The 20,828-nt window shown below is 45.2% G+C and overlaps 3 protein-coding genes across 5 annotated transcripts in view; 2 read left to right on the top strand and 1 right to left on the bottom strand.

The window, feature by feature from the left end:
* LOC108162618 (dynein-1-beta heavy chain, flagellar inner arm I1 complex) overlaps positions 1 to 20,828 on the top strand; it is a 128,480-nt gene that overhangs the window by 4,900 nt on the left and 102,752 nt on the right. The gene's annotated exons all lie outside the window — the stretch shown is intronic.
* Positions 2 to 1,673, top strand: LOC108162620 (UDP-glucuronosyltransferase 1-1). The gene is made up of 2 exons (XM_017297444.2): positions 2 to 648; positions 705 to 1,673. Exons 1-2 carry the CDS (start codon positions 2 to 4, stop codon positions 1,573 to 1,575), a joined length of 1,518 nt encoding a protein of 505 aa, XP_017152933.1. The 3' UTR covers positions 1,576 to 1,673.
* Positions 1,558 to 20,701, bottom strand: LOC108162624. Of its 2 annotated transcripts, none has more exons than XM_033393904.1 (5): positions 20,437 to 20,701; positions 19,095 to 19,565; positions 6,774 to 6,906; positions 2,059 to 2,521; positions 1,558 to 2,000 (listed from the first exon to the last, which is right to left on the bottom strand). In XM_033393904.1, the coding sequence occupies exons 2-5, from the start codon at positions 19,461 to 19,463 to the stop codon at positions 1,859 to 1,861; spliced, it is 1,107 nt and encodes a 368-aa protein (XP_033249795.1). In that variant the 5' UTR covers positions 19,464 to 19,565; positions 20,437 to 20,701; the 3' UTR covers positions 1,558 to 1,858. The 2 variants fall into 2 exon arrangements, with proteins under 2 accessions (XP_033249795.1, XP_017152935.1); XM_017297446.2 differs by having other exon boundaries at positions 20,498 to 20,701.

Here is a 20,828-nt window from a genome sequence, read left to right as displayed (position 1 = left end):
CATGAACCGACCGCCGGTCAGCCATATACTGCTGTGGATGCTAGCCATCTGCAGCGCGGTAGGGGTGGAGTCCCATCATATACTGGGCCTCTTTGTCAACTTGCATCGCTCCCAGCTGCTGGTGCACATGGCCGTGACTCGTGCTTTGCTGCAACGGGGTCATCAGCTGACTTTGGTCACCACGCTCCCGTTGGAGGAGGTGGAATTGGAGGGCAATGTCACTCACATACTGGTGCCGTGGCAACAGCCGGCGGATGAAGATCATCTTGGATCCGCAACGGATTGGCTGCTGCGTTTGCAGCGGATGTTCAACCGCTTGGAGCAGTCGGGGGATCTGCTCGACCAGCCTGCCTGGAAAGATTTCATGAGGCTGTCACCCAAACCCCACTTCGATCTGTTACTTTTGGGCTACCATTTCAACGATCATCTGTTGGGCGTGGCTGCCCATTTCAACTGTCCAGCGGCTATCATCTCCACCCAACAGCCGATTGGATTTGTCAACAGTCTCATGGGGAATCCCGAGGAGCGCTGGTACGTCCCCCAACCATATGACAGTCGCCAGCGTAGTGGAATCTCTGCCTGGCTCTTTGGCGTGTGGGAAAAGTTAATGGAAGCGGTGGCTCGAAGAGTTCTGCGAAGGATTTACAGGTGGGAGTAATATTTTTCCAATTCTACAGCCCCCTGACCATAATAACTCCTTTCAGCTCTCATTTCCCCGAACCCCACTATCCTCCATTCGAGACGATGCGTCGTTCTGTTGCCCTGGCTCTGAACAATCATCACATGATCAGCGAGGGCCCCATTGCTCCTCTGTTGCCCAGCATGGTGGACATAGGCGGGATACTCTTAGAGCAGAAGTTGAATGAGTCTTTGCTAGAGGTATCGAGGAATCGCTCGCTCATATTCTTCAGTCTGGGCACCCGCTTCACTTGGAAAAGATCTCCTGACCATTTTGTTCAGACCTTTACACAGGCGTTCGCTCAGTTTCCTGACTACGATATCTATTGGACCTACGATGGACCCAATGCCAGTGAAATTATGTCGCATCATTCTCATCTGAAGTTGGCCAAATGGTGGCCCCAGCGGCAGTTGCTGGGTCAGCTGCAGGCATGCCTCTTCATCACCCACGGAGGCAAGGGCAGCCTCACCGAAGCTTTGTATTACGGAGTGCCCATGGTGGGGCTGCCCCTGCTGGGAGATCAGCGCGCCAACCTTCTCAAGATGGAAGCCAAAGGCTGGGGTATGACTTTGTCTACGCAGAATCTCAGCCATGCAGAGCTCTCAAAGGCGATGGGCAGTGTTCTCAGCCACTCTCGTTATTCCCAGAGCATATCGAAAGCTTCCCATCTCTACCGCGATCGTCCGATGAATGCCAGCGACGTGGCAACCTTTTGGCTGGAGTATGTCATACGCCACAGGGGGGCCAAGCACTTGTACAGTCCCGCCCGGCAGCTGGACTTTATGCAGTACTACTCACTCGATGTCTATGCGGTTGTCTATGGCGGACTGGTGCTGCTGATAGCAGTCTTGAGCAGGATAAACAGCAGGCTTTCTGTGACTAGAAGTATCGTTTAATTGAATACAGATACACGCGGTATATAGCTTAAGATATGAACTTAATCGAAGGTAACTTAAGTACACTTGAATGTTAGTTGCAATACTTCTGAACGGAACTTGGATATCTTTCCTTCTCGGTGTATCAGATGCAGTCGGACACTGCATCGCATAGTTTTATAGATAGTAAACATGCATTAATCGTACAAGTAATATTTAGTGTATACACAGTTCTGGATTGCTTTCGTTCGGCGGCGTCGGCGGCATTTGCCCTACTCGCTGGAGGCCGGGCCAGGCCAGAGCCTTAGCCCTTGCCCCACTGCAGCTTCGTTTGCAGCTTCGTCTGCAGCTGATGCATCGAGCCCGGACGCGGACAGCGTCCGTTTTTCACATCATAGAGGCCGTAGTTGCAGATCGGTTGACTGCTTTCCCGGTGCTGGATGCGACTGTGGAAAAGAACGATTGAGAGACAGAAAGAGAGAGAGCGAGATCTTGGAAACTCACATTCGGTCATTCATGGCGAATCCTTCCTCGCCGTTCTTTAACCTCTGGCACGCCGCATCGTTGAGATGGCAATCGCAGCGGCAGTGGAGCATCACCGCGCCCACCACATTTCCTCGCCAGCTGAAGTCCTTGAAGTGCTTGGGACACTGGCACTGGGTGCTGCGCTTCCGACGACTCATGTTCTGCACACACTCGCATTCGGTGTGATTCACCAGCGGGATCATCTTGCCGCGGTTGTTCAGTACGAACGGCAACTCCACCGTGACGTTTTTCTTCACGGAACAGATCTCCCCATCCCGACAGCAACCAGTGGAGCTGTCGCACCGATGCAGGATCGTGGCCCGAGGATAATACTGTATATTTGTCTCTCCGATCATATATATGACTTGGGCCTTGGGCACTTTGCATTCGGCTTCTTTGATCAGTCGGTTATTGTGGGCTCTGGCCAATAGGATGATTGTCCCTGAAAAGGTAAAAGTTGGAAAGTGCTTTGAAGAATGACACACGAATACGGATTCGATTTGAGAATATTAACACAAAGGTCATGATTTGATTAGATTGTAACTTTGATGGAACTTAGACCATAGTTCCATTGGGTCCAGAATATTGACGTTTAAAATCTCACTTTTGAGATGGTCTCTGTTCGAGTCGCTGGTAACAAATGCGAGCGGCTCGCTTATGGGAAATTTATAGAGCTAATTAAAGTCCTTCATATTTGAAAAAGAAAGTGGAATAATTGTTAAGTTTATGTGACAATCATTGATCATCCCTCAAATATCCGATTAAAAACTTTCCTTGAATATAGGTCGAACATCTACCAGCTCGTATATTTATGTCACTGATATAACCTGTTATCCAGTTAATTATTTAATTACGGTTCTGGTCTTTTTAGCGGTTCACTAAACTGCTTTTTTCAATGCCGTTCGCAGGCGTTCGGCGAGCATTTCACAGGCGCTTTTGATCGCCCATCCATTGGCTTTTTGGCTCAAAGCTTAAAATCATTTTACCGATTTTACTTCGCTTTATTGATCGACTGGAGCAGTGAGCACCTTTATGGTCTTTGCCTTGCTTAAGTTTACCGTTGCGTGTGTTTTCCTCTCCGTTTTTTAATGTGTCGTGCTATAAAAATTCTCTGAACAAATCTGCAAGAGGAATTCCTATGCATACCCTTTAGCAAGGTATATTGAATGTGCATCAACAGAAGAGGCGCTAGGGAACAGACGGTATCTGTTTCTATATAAATTATTTCTAAAACTTTTCTTATATTCAAAATAGGAATAGAATATCATGCTAGGGGGCAAGCCCCCCGTCTCCCCCGTCTAAGGACGATCTTCCAGGGTATGCAAACCTTCGGTTTTCCTCGATGACTAGCTCCTATTAGAGCCATAAAGTTAAAGAAGCAAATCAGAGCAGAGAGCCGTGGGCAGGGGAGCCCGGAGGAGTCTACAGTCAAAGCGGACCACCTAGTGTGCAGCTAATCCCAGTTCCCACTCGAATCACCTACTGGAGAACAAATTTCAAAGCATTTCGGCTCCTTGGGTGGGTGAGGGGGAGCCCAGAACCCAGAACCCAGACACAGAATCAGCTGCATCCATATGTAATTTTCATAAACGCTTCATGATTGAATCATCAACTTAACGAGTGCTCTGAGGGGGGTCGCAAGAGGTGGATTGGGGCTAGTTTTAGTAGGTGAGAGAGTGGGGAGGGGGGAGTCTCCGGAGCAAGGGAAGGGGCATCGCTGCGATGGCTGAATGCCTCAGACTCAATGGCTGGGTCGGCGTCGGCGGCATCCACAACAGCCACATGAATAATTCAAGGGGCACCATCTCAACAAGCTCCAAGGACTGAAACAAGAGAGGTGAGGCAGAAGGCGGAAGGGTTGGGAGGGAACGTTGCAACGCTGCTGCTGCAGAGTTTTCCCCAGTTCTGGTTGGACTGGTCTGCTGGACTGGCTTGCCTTTGAACTTGGAATGGCATTGCCCATGAAAATGTGGGGCGACCCTGGCATCAGGCCCCTCCTCGAGGAGATCGCAGAGGGGCATTGTGGTTCTCTGGGAAATTACCATAGTTTACCATGGCCAACAGCTGAGGCAGTCGAGCCTGGCCAATAAAGTCATTTTGAGTGCTCTGCCAAATGTTACACATCATTTAATCTAGGGAAAAACTTTACCAATGGAACAGACCGGGGAGAACAGAACTTTTCGCACAAATACGAGAATGTATGAATGTAGAAGAGCTAAACGATTCGAGTGGGGAAAGGGAAGCAGAAGGAATTAATGTGCTTTACGGGGGGGATAGGCAAAAATAAGATTTGAAAATTGTTAAGGGGTCTATTATGTAGAATCTACAATTATATTTTACGCTTTAATAGTTTCAGAGCTTCAGGAAATATCTGCCATTCTATGTGAGAAAAGCATTTGGGTCTCGAGTGCAGAAATCTGCATAGAATAATCGAAAATCGTGAAAGCTGCACAATTCAAAAATCAAATGATGTTTAAAAAGGTGTCCAATAACATCCAAAAGTACTTTTCAGTACTACTTGAGTACCCAATTCCGCCACAATTTGTTGGGAGAGTGATCTAATATGAGCCAATCCAAAGTACTCTGCGTAGGAGCCATTCATCTCATAAAGATATAGCTCGTTCTTTGATCAAGTCACTTGACTTACTTCAACAATGTTTTCCATTGCGCTTCTGTTGAAAAATAAATACGACTCCCCGACAGCAAACGCAAATTCCAACGTTCGGGCCAATCGAGTCGAAATTATCCATCTCCAAGTAAGGGGTATTCCCTTGGGAAAATAACTGAATCTCTTTTAGTGGGTTCTTAGCATCGAAGGCTCCCTTCTGCGGGCGCCTCTGTGCGCCAAAGCGATGTGCAAATAGTCGATAACGGGGGATAAACACACACCTCAAGGAAGCCAATCTGAGGAAGCCTCCAACTGTCAGCTTATTTTCCTGCTAATGCAAACAGCCGACGAGCAATGTGATAAGAAAATTGCATCATTATGCAGTTGGAAATGGAACCTCTCCGACAGCATTCACAATATCCGATAGCCGTAGCCGCCGCCGCATTTATTGAAAATTTCCCAGGCTTAGTGACACACTTTCCATTGGCGTGACATTGGAGGCCAGCTACTCCTCCTGCTGCTTCTGCGTCTGCTTCTGCTTCTGCTGTCCACATGCTCTTAACGGTTTTCCGAAACACACAATTTTCGCGCCCATTAAACGGCGACAATTTTCCACTCGAATGCAAATGGTAAATGAGCCAGAGAGAAAGATGCAGCGACCGAGGAGGAGTCGGAGGAGTGGTAAAAGATAAAAAGATATTGAGACAGAGCTGGAGCTGGAGCTGGAGCTGGAGCCCCAGCCCGAGCTCACATTTCATTGTCATTGTCTCGGTCTAAGGCTCTGTGGCTGCGGTAATTGTGGTTGTTGCTGTTGAAGTTGTTGCCGTTGCTGTTGCTGCACGAGTAGTGGCTGCTGGCAAGCCTAGCGGCATTAAGCTTGTAATGAAGTAATTGGTAAGATCTATGCGAGACTTGAATTCCCCAAAAGCATCCGCAGCAGCAGTAGCTATAATCAACAGAAGAGAGGGAGAAGCTGAGACCTGAAGTGGGGACGTGGGGAGGTGGAGGAAGCGTGTGAGGAGTGAGTGTGGTTAACAAGGCAACTCTCCTTTTAATTGCAACGAAAGTGCAGATGCATCATGGGGCTAGTAGGAGAGATGGAGGGTGAGAAAATACCCATGGGGTATTTCTATACCCTTAAAGAGGGTACACAAATATTCGTCACTATCAAAACCTCAAGGAGGATATAGAGGATCCATTTCTGACAGAAATATAGTCTCTTTTGGGGAAAGGTTAGCCATAGAATAAAATGATTAATAGAGCTACTATCTTGACTAGAGTGTTCTTTTTTCTCCCTAGATCGGGAGAGCTCTATATGTAAGTCTACAAGTCTACATCTAATCCACATCTAAAGATAATCCACACTTCACGACTTCCTGCTAAAATGGGGATACTAATCCTATGAATCCTATGTTAAAGGGTATTACAACGTACGGCCTGCCATTCATTTGCTTTTTTTTAGTCCTTCTTAAAGTGGAATTTTCACTCATTTGTTCGGTTCCGAGTTTCAGTCGGGCGTTTAGAAAGCAAAGTGCGTATGGCCCGAACAAGGCTGACGTTTGACCTTCTCTCTCGTTTGGCGTAGTTCTGGTTTTCCATCATCAACTGCTGAGAGTCACGTGCCAAAGGATAAAACAGTCATTTTCATTTCCATTGCCATAAATAACGACTGGGATTGTGGCGGGTCGGGTCGGGTCGGTCTGGGTCCTATCTGTACATACATAGTATCTCTATCTCTGAGTCTGAGTCTGGTCGCTTTTGCACATCAAACACCATACAATTTCATTCTGTTATTTGCCATTTCGTATTGTCCGTGTGTCTTTTCCCCCCTTTCGTTCTTTCTTTTCGCTGAAAACATTTGCTTAGCACATTTTTTATGACCAGAACGTGATCATCATAGGCGGGCGGCGGTCGGTTGGGCGCCTTTTACATACATCTATTTGCAGTACAATTACCACAAAACAGAAAGGGACGGGGCGGGATAGGGAAAGGGAAAAAGAAAGGGGTAGGGTGCTATAGAGACATCGTTCGACCTTATGTGAGACGGCATTTAATGGCCTCAATGAACCCCATGGACTGTACTCACTCTGCTTTATCTCCTGCTTCTCGTACGCCTCGTAGGCCTGTCGGGAGGCCTGCACCCTACTGGGTGTTCCCAATTCCTTCTCCTTCTCTGCCGTCAAAAATCCCGGCGCCGGAGCCTGATCGGATGGATAGTCCTACAATAGCAAAAAAGAGACCAAGAAAAAACCATTGAAAATTGATATGGAAATTCAAACATCCAGCATACTGCACGTTGCACGCGCCACGCTTTCCCTTTTGCCACACACCCATTCCATATATGTCCATATGCTGGTGTATATTTCTTTCATATGGATATATTTCTGTTATGGTTAGTGTTTTATTTATTGTTTTTTGTGTTTTTTGGTGGCCACCACGCAACTCCATTTCCCATTCTGTGTGTTGAGGCTTTCATTATTATTGCACTATTGCCATATGGTTTTACTCCCCATGAAACATTTAACATTTTGTGGAAATTGTGTGACTACACAAAAATGGCCCTGCAAATAAATTACAGCGCGAGCAGCTAATAAATTGGATTGTAAAATTCTGGTGGGACCCACGACGACACCGTACTGAAATATTTGAAATTCAATTTTTTATTAACATCTTTTCGGGGGCTATGCCCAAGGGTTGAATAAACTTCCATCGTGTTTGAGTGCAGTCAAAGGGAGGAGCTAAGGGATGTAATTTTTTCCTAAAAAGCGAGATATTTCTACGCGGAAAACACTCACACTCCACACACTCGTGGCAAATAAAAGGGTTTGTGGCATTTAAGGCCTTTCGATGTTTCAGAAATCTTTGGATAGATCGAGTTTTAGTGAAACAAAGAGTTTGAAGTACAGTCGATGATAGGATCTTTACTAAGAGTGCGGCTACATGCAGAAATTAGTCATAGTTTTCCCAATTAAGTGTTCCTTTCTTGTTCCATTTCCTTATTTATGCGACCTGTTTGATTGCACGTGTAACGTGACATGCAGCAGTGCCTCTCGTTCGACTTGTGCTTTAAACTGGGTTCTGCGCCTAAGAGGCTTCTCCTGGGCGTTTCTTAGTTCACTGAATGGTGAATTCTAATTCCTAACATATGAAGTTTTTACCAGGAGCGATGATCCCTGTTTGAGCTGTTTGTTGATTTGTCAGTAAGTCCCACAGCCAAAGAAATACATAGAAAAGATACGATACTAATTTTAGATATACATATGCACATTGTACATACGATAGACATTCGTTGGCTTATCTGACTAATTCTCGTTCGCCAGAAGACTGATTCATCAAATGGTCTTGCTTGGATTTGCTTCTCGAAAGTCCCTCGTATCTACACCGGAAGCTGTCCCGCCCATCTATTCTTTTTGCTTCTTTTTGTATTTTAATATTTTAATTCTGATCTTGAGATGTCTCATAATGTTGTATCCACAACAAAGCAAAAACTTCAATTACAATTTCTGTTGAAATATCCAAAGCCTCGCATTGTATCGAATTGTGTGATGAAATCTTATTTTGTTTTGTCCTAATTTGATGAGGGGAAAATCGTGTGGAAAATGCACTTTGCCATAAGCAGATTGTATGGCTCACAAATCCCAACCCCCGCCCACTGTCTGCCCCTTGGAGTATGCAACAAGAGCTTCTTGCTGCCAGCTTTATTTTATCCGATGTTTGGCTTTGTTTTTGCGGCAAGTGAACAAAAATTAAATTAAATTTATGCATTTTGATTTATGCTGGCAGGCTGCAGAGGCAGGTATTCATGCGGCAGCTATTCATGAGTGTGTGTGGCATGCGGCAGCTTTTTATGAATGTGTTTCAGTGTGTGGCAGATATTCATGGCAGTGGCTATGCCTGTGCTGGTGTGTGTGTGTGTTCGGCTTGTTATACGCAGAAATTTTGATTTATTTAACAGATTTTTAACACGCTTTCCACACACACAAAAGCCGCAGCGGCAGCGGCAGCAGCAGCAGCAGAAGCAACAAACTGCAACAGCAACGTGTGCCACACCTGAGAGCACCTGAAAGGCTATCACTTACAGCTCAAAAAGCAACAGAGGAACCACCAGCAGCAGCATCCGCAGAGAGCAGGCAGTGGAGTAGGGAAAAACTTTTACAATTTGCATTGCCACATATCGATTTTCAACAAAAGGATTCTCTGTGCACTCCCCAGCACACTCCCCCTCCTAGATACCTCCCACTCCGCCCCCGAATGACATGAAAACTAACGACATGCATATAAGTGATACATAATGCGACAACTGGGGAAGGGGCTGTGAAAGCGGATGGGGAGGGGGGCCAGAGGCAAAGGATAGAGTAGCCAGGGGAGAACCTGCCTTCAGGGTGTAATAAATGAAGTGTGCATGTAAGAAAAATGACACCAGGAGGAGTTGAATCACCAGCAATTCAGGAGCCAAGAGCAAGGAGCAAGCAGCAAGCAGCGCCGGCAAGGACACATCGCCATTCACATTCCCTTAGCCACCAAAGCGTTAAGTGAAATGGCCAGCGAAATGGAAGGCTTCTGAGGAGCCGTCCTGGGAAGAGGTTCGGGGACTCCGAAAATTTGAGGTTATGCCAAGTCATGTCCTGCATGCCAAAGCAGTTAATGGCTCGAGCCATTCCCGAGCTCCGATATGCACACATTTCTCTTTGGTTGCTTGAATCCTCAGGATGCGTGAAAGGGTATTATACATGTCTCTCGTTTGGGTGGGGAATGATGTTTATCTGTTATTCAAATGAACTGAACGCTCAAGTATTCAAGTATTTGATTGGTTTCGATTTCCTGTTCATTTGAATTATTTATTGTTCTTCCTGCATATATTTTAATTCCATTTTAATTTTTTGTTCTATTCTGTTTCCATTTCTATTTGTCCTATAAATTGTTCATTTCGACATCTTCCTAAAGGTTCATAAAGTTATAAATTTCGGTTTGATTTATTATATTACTGATATTTTTCGTCTTTAGATAGTTCTATAAATAATATTACCCTTGTACTGTCACTTGATTCCATTTGTAACATTCCATAACATTAATTACTGAAGTACTTCTTTTATTCCAACTGCTAAAAGTTGATATCCTACTTATTTCGCATGTTATATCCGTAATTCTAATTGAATATTTCCCGAACGATGAATTTTACCTCTCTTTTCCTATCTTGTTGCAATAAAATCCACCGATCGTTTTGCTTAGCTGAATCAAAGTCTTACCGTTCTGTCAGCTTCTCCAGAACTCCTCATCCACCTACCCATCGTTCTTCCACTTCTTTCCGACTAATTCCCATCCCATCAAAGGCAACACCTCGACCGTGCCTCGTGTGGTTTATAACCAGTTCTACTTAAGCTTCATTACGCATGCTCAGCCATGACAGGGCCATTGCCGTTCCATCCCAGGTTGCCAGAACGAGAACGAGAACGAGAACCAGACCCGACTCCGACGCCGACTCCGACTCGGAATCCAGCGCCTCCCAGCATTGCCATCAATCTGCAGTGCCAATCCCAGGAGCAGGAACCGGAGCTCCACTCCAGGGGTTGGGGCTGTGGCTGGAACCCAGATGAATGAACACACACACACACACACACAAAAAAAGAGAGAAAAAGCCCATTAAGTGTCTGCCGGGTTGACAGTATTCGAAAAACAGTTGTTGGTGCTCTGTTGGGCCCCGGCCTGGAACCTACCGAACAATATAAAAAACGAACCAAACTTCATTTGCATTTGCATTTGCCTCTTGTGTTCTGCTCGAGCGTTTGAAGGATGCCCCGGACGGGCGGACTGTGTGGCGGACTCTCTCTGGCAGTTTCTTTATTATTATTTTTTTGTGTTGTTTTTTTCACCTTTTTGTTTAGCCTCAATTGGGATTCCTGGCGTGGGTGTGACTTGTGTTTGGTATTTTACGAGTCAGAAGGCAACTGCGACAACAATAATAAAGAGCCTGTCGTGGGTTTATTTGCAATCAAAAGAGTTATGAGCCAAATGCAAATAGCGCACCCAGAACGCACTGTTTTATTATCCTGCTGCCTGTTCTCTGTTCTCTGGTCCCTGTCCACCCGGCTCCCCATCCATCCATTTACTCTACAAAACGAGGGGGAACGCTGTGAGTCGCAGCTACGGCCACGACTTCACATTTATACCCGATACTCCGAATGAGTAATCGTGTGGACGGCCACTGCAAATTGTGGCTATAATAATACTCGCATCCTAATTGCCCTCCCTCCCACGCTGTCTTCAGCTACTTTTGCCTATGCTTATCTCTACTTCTTGTATTTTTCCTCTGCTACTACAAAGAGAGATCAATTAATTGAATTAAATAAAGTAATTTCTGCATGCGCATTGTAACTCTCTCACCAGTCTATCCATCTCACTCCCACTCCCGCACTCTTTTGATCTCTCTTGGCAGTAGCATAGGAAGAGGACAAGGAGCATGATGAAATTATACAAGGTGGTCCGAGAGTCCCCTATCGCCACGCGCCCCCTTTTCAGGCGCGAGCGCCCGAGAGAGCGTGGGAGAGAGAGCGATTAAGAAGAGGAGCAGGAGATCAAAGAATGAACGCATTTGCGCCGCTCTCACTAAAATTTTTTCCCGGCCAAAGCGTGCGTTCTTAAGACAGCTCCGCGTTTCAATCCGTAAAAAACTCGGAAAATGGTGAAAAATCCATCGACTAAACTGCCGCGCAGGTGTGGGAAGTGAAGTTCCGTGTTGTGATGCAGCAATTTAATATAAATATGAAAAAAACCGTGTGACTATTGCAAGAAAATGTGTTTGCCTAGGGGCGGGGGCGCAGAAAGAGTCAGAATGGCAAAAAAAATGCCTATCTATAAAGGAAAAGTGCAGCATTTTGTGATATATGTTTATATATGTATGTGATATACTTACTATGTATATGTAGATAAACAATTTTATTTGCGTAAATTCTTTTTTTCATGTGCAATATCAAAAATGTTTCGTTGTCTCGTTTTCTTTTTGTTTTCGTTTGATCACGTGAGTTCCAGCAATGTGTGTGTGTGCGTGCTTGCAAATTCGTCAAGTTTTGTCCCTTTCCCACTCCATGAAGTGGGAAGTGAAGAAGAGAATCAAAGAGGAACGAGAGCTCTCCTTCCAAGTGAAGTTCACGATAGGGTGAGGCATTCCCAAAACTGTTGATCTGACTCTCTCTTGCTTATCTGTTTACACGAATTTCCGCCCTCTAGTGCGTCACCTTAAATTAATATGCCTTAAATTTTTGCACCTATTGGAAATCATTTTGTGCATCTCGTTTGCGGTTTCAGTTCGGTTTTATTGTGTGTCTTCTCTCTCTTTATGGGAATCGTATGCGGCGGCACAACATTATGGGTAAGTGAGAAAAGAGACGTGAGCAATTATGTTGTTCTTTATTGTTTAAATGTTCTTTATTCCCTTCCTTTTCTTCGAGCATCTTCTTTGAGTATCGGCTATATAAAGGGAACCAACCTTTCAAAGGTTTCAGGGCTTAGAGGTGTAGGCCCTGGTCAAGCTGTGCCCCAATCTTAAGGTCTCATTGTAGAATGCCCAATTTGGCAAAATATGAAAAAGGAACAAAAGCTTTATTTGACATTGCGACTAAGCGATACCTACTAAACGGGAAGATACCTCGAACTCGGGCAATACCTTTACGACAATCATAAAGAATATCGTTTGCATTGGATCGTGAACAAGTTGGTTCTGAATAGCACAGAGGTAGTCTTAATTTTAGCAGAAAGGGGTCGTGGCTGCTCTAGTCTCTTATGTATATCGTATGCCGTGCATCCCGTTACTCTCTAGTGGGCTGCAGGGTACACAAGAAACAGTGGCATAAATAGTCTGGCCAGCAAATTCGCCAACAACTGTGTAAATAAACAAGGGGACGGTGTGATGAAAAAGGGTCAAAAAAGTTGAGGATGATGGCTAGACACGAGAGTGGAGAGACGTGTTCTCCCAGGGGCATCCATCCAATATTTGTCTGTGCCAAAGAGCGCACAGTAAACAGGGCCGACTAAATATGTGCGACGCTGGCTCTTCCCCGTAGGAGCCGTCTCTGAACGGGGAAGTAGATTCCATCCCAGATTCCCACTATGATCCCCTCTATTTTGCTTAATTAGAATTCCCCTCCCATCCGAATGTGGGGTATGATGAAAGTTGCGCCCATTGTTGGAGCCCATAGAACTCGCAGAAGAAAGCATTTCACTGTCTTTGTGTGAAGAGATTTCTGTTCGCGGAGATGCAATCTTTATGGATTTTGGATATATCATTTGCAATGGTATGTGGGTGGTCTAAAAGATGATTCAACGTTTTACGGTATGTAACGTGATCTGGTGGTAATGATTTCTTTACAGCGATTATTTAGAAACGTATAATACCAATATGTATTTCTATGAAATTCGTAAAGAACGCTTTCATTTCCAAAGGTGTTTTCTTGGATTATCTGTACCATCTGTATATCTACTCGTAACTCTAAAGCTCTTCTCTTCTTTAGGTCAATTGAAAACCCCTTGTGTTTTTCCCTTTGTGTTAAGGAGTTTTCTTTCTTTCTGCCCGAAGGGCATCCCCAGTTCGTTTCAGCACACTAGACTGACCCTTCTCTCTGTATTTTAAAGGCTTTTTTCTATTCTGTTTTCTTAATTTGTGTAGAATGCCATGCCCCCCAATGCAAAATGCAAAAATTCTGCAATTTGGCTAAAAGCTAAACAGTGAAAAGCGCAGCAGCAGCGTGCAGTGTTTTGGAAAAATGTTGGGCAGCACCGTGTCTCTCGATATTTCTCATTTTAGAAATTGTAAACATGGCCCCCAGACACGAGAATGATATAGGGGGGGTCAGTGCACAGAAAGAGTGGACCACATGGCGTATGCTTGATGTGCGATGAGTTTGCCCGCCGCTCATTGCTCCGAGTGCTTCAGTGCTTGTGTTTTCTTTTCTTTTAATACTTTTTGTTGTTTTTTGCTTGACATAAAAGTGCCAATTAGGGAGCTCTCTGGCAATTTGGCCATAAACTTAAGTAATTAAAACTAGGCAATGCTTTGCATACGTACAGACGTACGACGGGACGACACTTGCAGGCCCAGTGGCTTACGCCTTTTATGTCTTAATTGAAACTGCACTCGCGTTAAAAACCCATACAATTTCATACATTTTAAAGAAAGAGCTCGACTTCTAGCTGGTGTGTAAATGGTAAATGCTTTTTAATTTTAACGAGCGAATGGATACCATAGTAACCCTCCATGGCTCTGCTTTCTGGCTTCATGGTCCATGGTCCATGGCTCCGGTTTATTATGACGATTTTATATTTGTTTGCTTTTTCGGTGAATGCGAAAACGAAAGCAGCTGTCGAGTGGGATAAAAGAAAGCAGCAGCACCAAAGACGCCGCCTTTGGCTCCATAAAAGGCAACATTTGGCCATGCCACCGTGCCCAACAGACCCGTGGATCCGTCCAATGTCAATGACAGCGACTGGTGCTGCTTCCGAGAGAACAGGCCCACCACCAGAAGAAGCCAAAAGAAGCGACCGAAGCTGCAAACAGCTGAAATAGCTGGGGCGCCTCCTTCCAATTAAGTTGCGGGCATCGCCAAAAGTTGCAACAGCAACATGCACATGCCGGAAATGTTGAGAGCCCGGGATCCCATCTCCATCATCATCATCTTCATCATCATCTTCATCATCATCGGCGTCATCAGCATTGAGGGATCGATAGGCAGCAGCGATCACATTGACTGATTGCCAGTCGAGACATCAAATTGAAGTCTTGGGATAGATATAGATAGAAAGAGAACATGTCTGGGGCAAGGAGTGGAGGATGGGCATGGAGATGGCGGTCTGCGGGGGGCTGCTGCGGCTGCAGCTCTTCTAATTGCAACGCCCACACGCACTGAGCCGATTGCCGCGAGAGAGATTGCCCAAGAGATTGAAACGTTCCGCTGCGCCGGTCCTGCCTCTGGTCTGCTGCTCCGATGTGATCTGATCTGGCCCGGTCTGGTCTTGTCTCGGCACGGACTGGGGTCTGTCCAGGACTGGTCTAGATTGACTTTTCCAATTTGTTTGCATTTATCATTCAGCGATGCCCTGCCTTTCGATCGAGGAACTGAGGCTATGGGTAAGTTTTTGTGCTTATTCCTTTTGGGGATTGCTTCTATATAGAATATAAAAGAATCTTTTCCCTCAGTAGCCCCCGAAATGCCAAAATAAAGACTACTTCTCTCATATTTCTCCAGCAGCAATCCATCAATCAAGCATAAAGTCGCTTACAAAATATTTCAAACAGAAATCACACTTAAATCTGCACACAGAATTCTCGGAACTACTCCATGCTTTCTCTCTCTCTCTCTCCTTCATCTGAGAGAAAATCCGGCATTAAATATAGAACAAAGGGATTTCTATGATTTATGGGGGGAGACATGGGGTATTGGGGTACTACAGTGTATTACAAACTTCGTCTTGGCCGTGATTTATATGTTGTTGTTGGCTTTTAATTGCGTGACTGTTTGGCACACGGCTCGTTTAATGGCCAACAAGTCGGTCGGCCGGCGATCAATCAGGCAGCAGTTCACACAGTCCCACCAGTCCCACAGTCCCACAGTCTGGGCGAGTAAATTATGGCCCAAACCGCCGAAATATGCCAAAAAGTGAACTCTTTAGAGCCGTTTTTCTCTTATTTATTGTACGGGCAGGCGACAAGTTCCCCTACACATTCCACACGAGACATTCCTCTGGCTGCTGCTGCGTCTGGGCCAACACTTTCCCCCCGAGAGATTTCCTCGGGAGAAAGGCGGGGGAAATTAATAATATAAAACTTTATAGATTTGCCATATAAATTCAAGGCTTCCGCGTTATGTTTTAGCTTTCGGTTGAACTATAAATCACGACCAGATCGTAGCGGACCTCGTAGGGGGAAAACCGAGACCACTTTGAGCGGTTTGCTATTATGTCATAAGCCGATTTGCCTGTCATTAGTGCCGGAGAGCGCCCCACATTAGGATTGCCAATAAATCAAAATTACCCCCGACATATGTATCTACGCACCAACCGAAACTTACGAGTATATACGATAGATATACTATATCTATTGATGTGGCAACGGATCTCGTCTCTCAACAGAGTGTGGCAATCGGCAGGTCAAGATTTTACGGTCGGGTGGCGAGTGGAGAACATTTTGTTTATTTCGTTTTAAGTACAATCCCCAGCGAAAGCGAAAGTGAAACGATATATACCAGAGATCTCTGTTTTTAGCCATTCACCATTCTAGATGGGGCTTCCCAGAATGTGTGTCTATAAGAGGGCTACAAAATTGATAAGCCAGAATGGGTTCAGTGCCTGACGATATCGCTGACCTTCGATTCGGATCCGTCGCGACGTACGAGTTCCTTTCGATTTCATGTTTGGCACTCTAGGCAAAGAGCTTCCCAGAGAATCGACATCACTTTCTTCTGTATGCCAGGGGAATACAACTTTTGAATGAATTACCTCACTGCCTGCTTAATGCCATTCACAGTCGATTCCACGAATCCCCCAGGCGAATGTTTGATGAACTTTCAATCATTCCGCCCTATCGCGAGTCTGTTTGAATGCCCGTGCAACTGTTTATAGGTGAGCATCATCTAGTGCGATTGCTGTGTGCGCTCTCAGCACACAATCCCCTGCCCTGCGAGTATTTGCCTTAGATAACCTCCTTCCATTCCCATTCCGATTCCTATTCCCATTCCCATTCGCATTCGCGCTCTGTTGAAGATAAACGGCATTTTGTAGTCATTCAACTACAGAGATTATACAATTATGTATGCGCCAAGATGCTAATGACTAGATCGGGTCTATATATACTCGTATTCCCGTATGTGCATATGTGTTGCATTTTGTTGACCTTGTGCTGGGCGCCAACAAAGTGGCCGATGATTATACATATAAACTGATTTCCCCGCTGGTATGTCAATATTTTATATTCTATATTTCGCTTTAGAGAGCTCTCCAAACTACAAGCTGGAAAAAGTTCAGCCGCTGAGAGATAACCTTTCGGCGGCCGAACTTTCGGGGTCTCCGATTGGAAATTCCAAGCATTAAAAATGTTGAGGTTGCGGGTGGAATACGGCAGAACAGAACGGCTCTGCTCCTCGCACCGTCATCTCAGTGCAGTTATGCACACGGGGGAATGCGTTGGCAAACAAACCGGTGAAAGGAGAACAAACAGACGGAATGAGGAGGGATAATGTGGGAGGGAATGCCGCATGGGGGACAAGGGCACAGATATTGAGAGGCAAGGCAGAGTGCCCCAAGCCGGATTGATGCGAATTTGGAGGAGTGCAAGGACACAGATATTAAATTCCTTTCTCAGAGGGTCAGAGGGTGAGGGAAAAGAAAGGATGGCTTGCGGTAAGGTGGCATGCAGGTAATTTCATGACCACAGACCATAAGCTTTTTATACCGCCTGACTGCATCAGGTCGCCTTATGGCCCACTCTCCGACGCACTGTGGCATGCTTCGACCACCCCCTCACTCACTGCCTCACGTGGAGTGGCATTTATGAACGCTTATTAAATCAGCTTTGGCATTGGATTCCATACGTACTCGTATGCACATATGTAGTGGTGTGTGCCACAGATAAGAGTGGCACTGCACTACAATCGACTCGAACAAGATGTCAGATATGTCACAGTGTGTGTACTACACACATATACGCACACATTGGAGAGGAATTCCAGAGTTATTACATTGTTTTAGAAGTGTTAAGAATGAAATAATGACCAATTACTCATAGTTCTATTTTTGCAAGACGCGATGGATTGGCATGAGGGGAAAGAGAGACGGACGGCCATCTACAGACTGCAAATCGGGTGACTGATTGCTGGTATGTATTTTACATATGCATATAGTTCAGGGCCATTTGTTGGACTGGGAATCTGATCAGATCTACGAACTAAGCGATGAGTAAGCTATAGTTATAATTTCATTTCTCTTTTAAGACACGAAAAAAGATCCCAATAAGTGATTGATTTCCTTGAGATCACATTTACTAGCATCTCAATTATGAGTAATCAATATTCATCATCGTACATTAGGAGATCTGTGATCTGTGTGGGGTACCCTTAAGTACGATCGATTTCCCCATAAGGGCCCAAGGCGACAAGCAGTTACAACTTGTCGCATCAATTAGGCCAATTAACGATGGCCCACCAGCATAACGGAGAGTTATGTAGCCCTGTTTCAGTGATCTGAGATTCCTGTATTCAACGAGGGGATTGAAAGTGTCTCTCTATCTCTCTGTTTGTGTGTGGCGATCATTGACCAGCTGCTGTCGGCCCTGGAACATACAAGTAACGTCAGAGACTGGTTCTCTGCCTCGGCACGGCATTGAGCGGCTTGGGCTGGCCCAATTACAGGCCGGAAAGTGAAACCGATGGCATCAATCGTTGGCCGAGGAGGATGCAAGCCTCTTTTGGGCTACCGATCTGAGGGGCAGAGCCAAATTGGCTTGTTAACCAAATTGGCGGCTCCTACCTGCCGCAACACGTTTCATAATTGCGAGTGGAACCTTTTCCCAGTACCCACAGTATCCACAGCATTGTGTAACTGCTTCTTACCGATCCACAGCCGGGTGGGCTCCTCCGCTCCGTTCCGTTTCGTGTGATCGGTGATCAGTGCTCGAGATCGGGTCTGGATAGGAGGCTCAGGGTTAGTCATTCACTCGAGTCGGTCGCATTGGTTCGTTCACGCCCCGAGCGAGGTTCAAGGTGAGGCATAAGGCATAAGGCATCAGGCATCTGGCATCTCATTCATTCCGATTCTAATGCGCAAACAACTCGCGCAGACACTCGAAACTTGTCCCACACAGAGGGTTGATCAAGCAGTTGGTCCCAGGGGATTTATTTACAAGATTGGAAACATTTCTCTTACATTTGTACGAAATGCATATGGAATTAGAGGAAGCTCCTTTCATAGATTATTTATAAAGTGCTTTAAATATTACTCGCGACATTTTGTGTCTCCTTTTTTTATTGGTTTTGGAACAAATGATGTCATCATTCCATGAAAAAGTGGAACAAATTGCCATTAAATATGCAACTTAAACGAATTTCGTAAGAAAAATCACAATAAAAAATGCTGAAGATTGAAGTTCCTTCGAATTTGAGTTACTATTTCCATGAAAAAGAACTCTCCCCACAAATCTTGTGTCGACCCTCGTCGAGTGAGAGCCGGCGGACAAATATTTAGCCATAACTCCAGACAAACACCCAGCGCGAGCGAGCCAGAGGGAAATAATAAAAGATATAGCGAGATCCCCGCTGGATGCAGAGTCAACAGGCATCGTGGAGAGGAGGATATTTTTTTACGACTTCCACGAAGTCCCTCTCTCTCTCCCTATCTCTTGCTCTGTGTGTGGGTTCGGCAAACTTACCTCATCAAAGTCGGTGCTCGAGCCATCCACTCGGTTGTAATTATCGTGCGGATGCCGTGGCACGCGCTTGTGGTACCCCATCTCCAGACCCTCTACCCGCCCGTCCTCCTCCTGGTCCAGGTCCAGGTCCTGGTCCTGGTCCTGGTCCTGGTCCTGGTAGAAGTCGTAGGGTCCCGTGGGGCTGGTCGGCGGCGGGGCCGAGGTCGGATGCACGGTGGGCCTGTTGTACAGATAGAAGCTGACGCCTCTTGCGGTCACATTTCTCACGTCGCGGTAATTATTATCCGGTAGATTGAACAGCCAGGAACGCTGATACTTGGCGCCGTCCGCCAGCGCGAGGGCAAAGATCAGGAGAAAGACTAAGTACATCTCAAAATGTTTCAAAATTTGTTCTTCACTTAATAATTTATTATTTGTGTATGGCAGTATTTATTCCTCTTTGTTATTATTTATTGGACACTTGACACTTTTCTGGAAATTAAAGGAACAAGAAACGAACTTTATTAATTGGAATCCATGTAAATTTGATTAATTTTAATTCGCGGACACAAAGTATTAATTCAGTTAATTGATTTGTATTTTCCCCCACGATTGCACTCCTTTCGTGTTGTTGATTATTTGCTACTTTGCGGCTTGTCACAACAGCTTGTTTTTAAAGAGTTTACTCAATTCCAACAAGTTGTTTAAATATTTCGGCATGCGTCCAAATATTTATCTATATGTGCATATATTCATTTTTTGGCACACGCCTTCGCTTTTCGCGCTTTTCGCGCTTTTCACAGCTGCTGGGCCTCAACGGGTTTGTCGGTTACATATTTGCAAATGGAAGCACAAGAAAAAAGATTTTCCCAGTCGCGTCGCTGTTTTTTTTATTTATAAATAATTTGTTTGCTGTCTGCTCTTTGCTAATGAAATAATGCCACTGGCAACAATCTGAAGATTCTTTTTTCTTGGGCCTACCTAAACAAAGAATTTGGGATCATTCTGTGAGGACTGTTGCCAATCGCAGGAAAAATGTATAAAAAGTAATGGAAATGACGTGTTCTTTGAAAATGGTATGGTTTTGTAGGAAATATTGTTGAAAGAAAACGGACTGATTTTTGTTAGAACTATACATTTTTAAACTGATTTTCCTCCTTCTTTTTGTTTCATTTGTTTTATTCACTATTATTTTTGCACAATAAATTTGTGTATTTATTGAAACACATTTTCCCGTTCTTCCGTTTCCATGTCCATTTCCATTTCCATTTGCTTGAGAACTTTGACAAGCAGTTGTGAAATTGACTAATTATTATGTCACGTCACAGCTCATTTCGCACATTAAATTGACAAGGAATCTCACAGCTTGCATTTGATTTTTGATTGGTCTTCTATTGCGGAAAAATAAACACAAATCGGGGCACCTCATTCACTGCCATATATCGTGGAGTTGGAACACTTTTCTATTCGATTTTGAGATTTATCATTGGAGATTCTTTGAGCAGGGAACACTGGAACCGATTCGCGCTAGATCCGATCCGTGTCGATCCGGTACGATACTTGCGATACGGCACGAAAATGATGATGTCGACGCTCCAACTGTTGCCGGCACACTCAGCGCGCTCTGCCGTTCCGCAGCAGCCTTTATTCCCAAAGCTCTCGCGAACGATCGCTGCTGTTTCTCTTGGGGCCACCCTCGTCGGCTCTCTTTCTCTGTCTCTCTGGCTGTCTGGGCAAACGAGATGCGTGCCGAGC

Source organism: Drosophila miranda, chromosome 4, assembly GCF_003369915.1.
Source record: "Drosophila miranda strain MSH22 chromosome 4, D.miranda_PacBio2.1, whole genome shotgun sequence".
In the NCBI taxonomy this organism is placed as follows: domain Eukaryota; kingdom Metazoa; phylum Arthropoda; class Insecta; order Diptera; family Drosophilidae; genus Drosophila; species Drosophila miranda.
Note: the sequence above shows the minus strand (reverse complement) of the source record. Positions and strands in the feature narration are given on the sequence as shown.

Excerpts from the sequence above, each read along its gene's own strand:
- LOC108162624 (XM_033393904.1), bottom strand. The coding sequence starts at position 19,463 with ATGTACTTAGTCTTTCTCCTGATCTTTGCCCTCGCGCTGGCGGACGGC. Across the intron at positions 6,907-19,094 it reads CGAGCACCGACTTTGATGAG|GACTATCCATCCGATCAGGC; the intron begins GTAAGTTTGCCG and ends TTGCTATTGTAG. Across the intron at positions 2,001-2,058 it reads TTCGCCATGAATGACCGAAT|TCGCATCCAGCACCGGGAAA; the intron begins GTGAGTTTCCAA and ends TCTTTTCCACAG.
- LOC108162620 (XM_017297444.2), top strand. The coding sequence starts at position 2 with ATGAACCGACCGCCGGTCAGCCATATACTGCTGTGGATGCTAGCCATC. Across the intron at positions 649-704 it reads GTTCTGCGAAGGATTTACAG|CTCTCATTTCCCCGAACCCC; the intron begins GTGGGAGTAATA and ends AACTCCTTTCAG.